General features: G+C 44.9%; 1 protein-coding gene across 6 annotated transcripts in view; it reads right to left on the reverse strand.

The window, feature by feature from the left end:
* Positions 1–3473, reverse strand: part of LOC147008979 (glutamate receptor 2-like) — a 374530-nt gene extending 371057 nt beyond the window's left edge. For all 6 annotated transcript variants that reach the window (XR_015053351.1, XR_015053352.1, XM_085864443.1 and 3 more), the window contains exon 1: positions 2837–3473. Coding sequence is in view for 4 of the 6 variants with exons in the window: in XM_085864443.1 (XP_085720569.1) it covers positions 2837–2951 (115 nt within the window). In the remaining 2 variants the exon portion in view is untranslated. The remainder of the gene's footprint in view (positions 1–2836) is intronic.
* Between the last annotated feature and the right edge of the window lie 4027 nt (positions 3474–7500).

The following is a 7500-nucleotide window of genomic DNA, read 5'->3' on the forward strand; positions in this document are numbered from 1 at the left end:
CAAAATAATCCGCTTAACCGCCAGAGCATCGTGACGCCTTCCTCGCAACGAGCAACAGCTGCTTTGGAGGCACTCTCGTGAAATTTGTGACGGACGGTGATATTACCCAATTACATTTCACGACAACATTAATAATGGAGGCACGGAATTAACACACAGAGTGGCGACCAAGTGCCACCACAGTGACGAGTTAACGTCACGCAGGGACTGCGAACGTTCGTATCGACCTTATTGGTCATCCCGGGGCTGGAGGCACGTTCACTTTGCAGCAATGGAGCTGCTTCCTTGTATTTGCAGAGCGAAATTAGCAAGGCAGGCTGGGAAGGTGGAGGTGGAATGTATAAATAGAGATAAATTATACGTTTCCAACAAAATAATTTAACCATACTAGTGGAGGCGCCTTTCAGGATATGAGCACTGATTTGTACGTATGTACGTGTGTGTGTGTGTGTGTGTGTGTGTATATATATATATATATATATATATATATATATATATATATATATATATATATATATATATATATATATATATATATATATATATATATATATATATATATATATATATATATATATATATATATATATATATATATATATATATATATATATATATATATATATATATATATATATATATATATATACTCAACATAAACCTTTTGATCATGACTTGGATGTCCTTTATATATTACAAATTATTGGACCTGCCGCACAATTCATCTGAAACTTGTGAGTGGCGCGTCGTGCTAGCAATGCATTATGTTGGTAGATACACTAGCTGGTGATTTGGCATTTCGTCCATATTGTCTTGCAAGCCGGAACTTTATTATATCCCACATTGTATATCATCACGTGTGATGGCCTTTCAGTGATATCCGCCCCCTCTTTCCCCCTCCCGTTGTGGGCAGGCATGTTATTCCTCCAGGCATTGAGAGTGAAATACATCACGTGCAGCGGTTACAGTGAAAGATTTCATTTTTCCCCAAAAATTATAATTACCCGTTCACTTTCGGACATCTTGATCTCCGTACGTAATCGTGCAAGAGGGGGGGGGGATCGTTGAAACTGCAGTGCTTTGTATTATCTATCATGTTGACACATGAATACCATACGCAGGGACGGGTACAATGACGATGCAACGTCTCGCACAAATGTACAAGAACGAACATGTGACGTGTTTTGAAGGTAACGTGGCCGTCGTCCCCGTTATACATAAAGACCGTTTGATGATGTCGGTCCAGTCGTCCCCCTTATACATAAAGACCGTTTGATGATGTCGGTATAGCCGTCCCCGTTCGACATAAGGACCGTTTGAAGATGTCAGTCCAGTTTGATCATGTCGGTCCAGTTTCCCCCTTATACACAAAGACCGTTTGATGATGTCGGTCCAGTTTGATCATGTCGGTCCAGTTGCCCCCTTATACACAAAGACCGTTTGATGATGTCGGTCCAGTTTGATCATGTCGGTCCAGTTGCCCCCTTATACACAAAGACCGTTTGATGATGTCAGTCCAGTTTGATCATGTCGGTCCAGTTGCCCCCTTTATACACAAAGACCATTCGATGATGTCAGTCCAGTTTGATCATGTCGGTCTAGTCATCCCTGTTATACATAAAGACCTTTTGATGATGTCGGTCCAGTCGTCCCCGTTCGACAAAAGGACCGTTTGATGATGTCAGTCCAGTTTAATGATGTCGGTCTAGTCGTCCCCGTTATACACAAAGACTATTTGATGATGTCGGTCCAGTCGTCCCCCTTATACAGAAAAACCATTTAATGATGTTGGTACAGTCGTCCCCCTTATACATAAAGACCATTTGATGATGTCAGTCCAGTCATCCCCGTTCGACATAAGGACCGTTTGATGATGTCAGTCCAGTTTGATCATGTCGGTCTAGTCATCCCTGTTATACATAAAGACCTTTTGATGATGTCGGTCCAGTCGTCCCCGTTCGACATAAGGACCGTTTGATGATGTCAGTCCAGTTTGATCATGTCGGTCTAGTCGTCCCCGTTATACACAAACACCGATTGACGATGTTGGTCCAGTCGTCCCCGTTCGACAAAAGGACCGTTTGATGATGTCAGTCCAGTTTGATGATGTCAGTCTAGTCGTCCCCGTTATACACAAAGACTATTTGATGATGTCGGTCCAGTCGTCCCCGTTCGACATAAGGACCGTTTGATCATGTCGGTCTAGTCGTCCCCGTTATACACAAAGACCGTTTGATGATGTCGGTCCAGTTGTTTTTCTCACCGATTCGTGTGCTGTGCTGTATTTGTATCCGAGCCATGAAAAGGAACTCCATTTACATGACAATGTCGAATAGAAATCGCTCCGAGCGAGCGGCCAGGGATATAAAAGGTCCGTCCGATGGCCGGACGAGTTAGGGGGGGCCACCCAGGCCGGATCCATCGGGACACGACCGCTTACAGCGAGCGGTTCGAATGGGAACGTTTTCCGAAGCCGGACGTAATGCTCGGTTGGGGGGGGGGGGTGACCGGGTGAGGGAGGATTGGATGGAAGGGGAGGGGGTGCATGGGTGGTGGGGGATCGAGTCAGCTCGCTCTTCATGGTCTTCTCGTGCAAAAAAAAAAAAGATAAATAAAAAAAAAAAACCAAATAAATTCGAGTGCTCCTTCCTAGAAGGTCTATAATTGCATCGCTCACCACCATCGCACCTACAAAGACCTTAAAATTATTGCAAAGCGACCGGACGAGGTGTCGGTGTCGTGGTACGTCAAGGGGAGCAAGGTGCAGAGTGTCCGGGGGTAAGATCGCGACAGATTCGGCGACGAGGACGCAGAGGGAGACGACATGGAGACCCACCGATTTGCACCTTGGCGGGGAAGGCTCGGCTCAGGCTCGCCGACAGTGACGCAACGAGCAGCAGAGCAGTGACGAGCTGCGGGACTGCGTGTCCTGCTGATCCGAGCCGTCTCATTGTGCGCTGCGCGCCGCTGCTCCGGCGGCCACCGATGGCACCCTGAGCGCAGGGGGAGAGACGGCGCAGCCGCTGCACACACTCGCTCACTCCGGTCGGCTGCTATTACCCCCCCCCCGATACAACCCCCTCCCCTACCCGAACCTCCACCCGCTCAGATTGTCCCCTTCCTCTCTCGAACTCTCCCCTCAGCCTCAATCTAGCAACCTTGGCCGCCGCTCGACGCGTCCGTTCTCTCCAGTAATCTCTCCCGTCGTCCTCACAACGCTCACGAACACGGTGGAGCCAGCAGTCGATGGGACGGGGCCAGTTGACGCCGATGATGAGCCGGAGAAGGTGCAAGGAGGGATTTGCTCTTATCCCGGGAACGTCCTCGCTCGCACAACCCTCCAGCCGCCGTGGCCTCCTCCCCTCAGAACCTTCTTCACACCTCCACCTTATCTTCCCCGTGCTCCCGCCCCCTCCGCACGTATCATCGCTCCCCTCCGAACACCGACCGGGGCTCCTGTTCTCCGTCCGTCCTCTCACCTTTGCCGACGCACGGAGGCGACCGCGTTCCTTTCGCTCCGAATCGCTCGCGACGCGGACCTGACGCGACTACTGATCAATTTCGTCTCCGCAGTCTCCATGGCGACCCCGCCTGAGATGTTTTTTGAAAATCACCGCAGAGCCCGGCCCTTCTCCACTTCGTCACCAGCTACAGCACCGTCCTCTAAAAATAGGCCCGTTATATGTGGTGTTTACCTCGTTATATTTGTTTTCTTCGATACGTTATAACCTGAGCGGCTCGAACGTGGCCCGTCGGGCGCCAACTCCGTGGACGCGGATCCGCGGAAATGTGAGGAATCGCGGGAAGTGTCGTGAGGGAAGGCCGTGCGGAAGGGAACCCAAGACCAGCACAGGGTGCTTCACGGACTGTGGCTGTGGCGAAACAAAGGCGCACAGTCCGGTACGAAGTTCTGAAGGCACTTGGTTGGGGGTTGCTGTCGCTTAACGAGGGTTTTGCGCATTTTAAGGGCGTCGACGGATACATTTTCGGCCATCATTATGGTATCGAAGTAAACCGACCAAATGAAGACCTTTCGGTGAACCAACTTCGGTGTGTGGACTGCGGAACCCAAAGCTTTCAAAATGAGCTCATGTACGTCAACTTCAACGATGGACACGTGCAATGCATGGCGACGATATAAATGCTTGATCAATTCATGAAAAATCTTGTGTAATATTAACACACACACACACACACACACACACACACACACACACACACACACACACACACACACACACACACACACACACACACACACACACACACCTACACATAAACACAACTACACAGTAACAAACACACACACACAACTACACAGAAACACACACATACACAACTACACAGAAACACACACATACACATAACTACACACACAACGACACAAAACTACACACACACCACACAGCTACACAAAACTACACACACACACCACACAGCTACACAAAACTACACACACACCACACAGAAACACACAACTACACAGAAACACACACAATTACACAGAAACAAACACAAACACACACACACACAAACACATAAACATACACAGCTACACAGATACACACACATACACATAACTACACACACAGCTACACATAACTACACACACAACACAGAAACACACAACGACACAGAAACACACAACTACACAGAAACAAACACACACACACACAACTACACAGAAACAAACACACACAAACACACAACTACACAGAAACAAACACACACACAACTACACAGAAACAAACACACACAAACACACCTCCACAGAAACATACACAACTACACAGAAACACACGCATACACATAACTACACACACAGCAACACAAAACTACACACACACCACACAGAAACACACACAACTACACAGAAACAAACACAAACACACACACAAACACATAAACATACACAACTACACAGAAACACACACAGCTACACATATATACACACACAGCTACACATATATACACACACACACCACACAGAAACACACACCACACAGAAACACACAACGACACAGAAACACACACACACACACAACTACACAGAAACAAACACACACACACACACACCTCCACAGAAACACACATACACAACTACACAGAAACACACACAACTACACATAGCTACACACACAGCTACACACAGCTACACACACAGCTACACACAGCTACACACACACACCACACAGAAACACACAACTACACAGAAACCCACACATACACACCACACACAACTACACAGAAACAAACACAAACACACACACACACACACACACACACACAGAAACACATAAACATACACAACTACACAGAAACACACGCATACACATAACTACACACACACCACACAGAAACACACACATACACACAACGACACAGAAACACACAACTACACATAAACACACACATACACACGATGACACAGAAAAACACACACATACACACCACACACAACTACACAGAAACAAATACACACACATAAGCATATACAACTACACAGAAACACACGCACATACACATATATACACACACAGCTACACATAACTACACACAAACCACACAGAAACACACACATACACACAACTACACAGAAACACACACATACACACGATGACACAGAAAAACACACATACACACCACACACAACTACACAGAAACAAACACAAACACACACACACATAAACATACACAACTACACAGAAACACACACATACACATAACTACACACACAGCTACACATAACTACACACACACACACCACACAGAAACACACACAGCTACACATATATACTCACACAGCTACACATATATACACACACACACCACACAGAAACACACACATACACACCACACAGAAACACACACATACACACCACACACAACTACACAGAAACAAACATATACACACAAATACACAGAAAAACAACCCACATCCACACAGAAAAACACACATATACACACAACTAAACAGAAAACATACAGATACACACGACACACACACACACACACACACAATTACACAGAAACACACCACTACACAGAACACACACATACACACAACTACACAGAAAAACACACAAATACACAACGACACAGAAACAAACACACACACAACCGCATAGAAACATACATACACATACATACACACACACACACACACACACACACACACACACACACACACACACACAACAACAACACAGAGACACACATACACAAATACACAACTGCACAGAAATAAACGTACACATAAACACAACTACACAGAAACAAACACACACAGAAACACATAAACATACACAACTACACAGAAACACACACATACACATAACTACACACACAGCTACACATAACTACACACAAACCACACAGAAACACACACATACACACAATGACACAGAAACACACAACGACACAGAAAAACACATACACACGATGACACAGAAAAACACACACATACACACTACACAGAAAAACACAAACATACACACAACTACACAAAAAATGACACACCAACACATAACTACACAGAAAAACACACATACACACAACTACACAATAAACACACATACACACAACTACACAGAAAAACACACATACACACAACACACACAAAACCACACAGAAAAAAACACGTACACAGATACACACATACATACCACTACACAGAAGAACACACATACACACAACTACAAAGAAAAACACACATACACACAACTACACAGAAAATCACACACAAACACACATAACTACACAGAAAAAAACACACATAGACACGACACACAATTTCACAGAAACACACACGCAAACACACAACACAGAAAAACACACACATACACACATAACTACACAGAAAAACACACAAATACACGACACAGAAACAAACACACACACAACCGCATTGAAACATACATACACACACACACACACACACCTACACAGAAACACACACACACACAAATACACAACTGCACAGAAAAAACACACACATACACACAACACAGAAACAAACACACACACATAACTACACAGAAACACACACACAAACACACAACACAGAAAAACACACACATACACACATAACTACACAGAAAAACACACAAATACACGACACAGAAACAAACACACACACACAACCGCATTGAAACATACACATACACACACACACACACACACCTACACAGAAACACACACACAAATACACAACTGCACAGAAAAAACACACACATACACAACAACACAGAAACAAACACACACACACACAACTACACAGAAACACACACACAAATACATAAAAATAAACACACACAGAAAAACACACACACACAACTACACAGAAAAACACACACACATTACCACACACACACACACACACACACACACACACACACACACACACACACACACACACACACACACACACACAACCACACACACACTGAGCAAGTTACTTTTACCATTTAATCAGATTATCGTAATCTCCTCACCACACTA

This window comes from Eptatretus burgeri, chromosome 18 (assembly GCF_056783735.1).
Source record: "Eptatretus burgeri isolate ZD-2024b chromosome 18, Ebu_testis_v1, whole genome shotgun sequence".
Taxonomy (NCBI): Eukaryota; Metazoa; Chordata; class Myxini; order Myxiniformes; family Myxinidae; genus Eptatretus; species Eptatretus burgeri.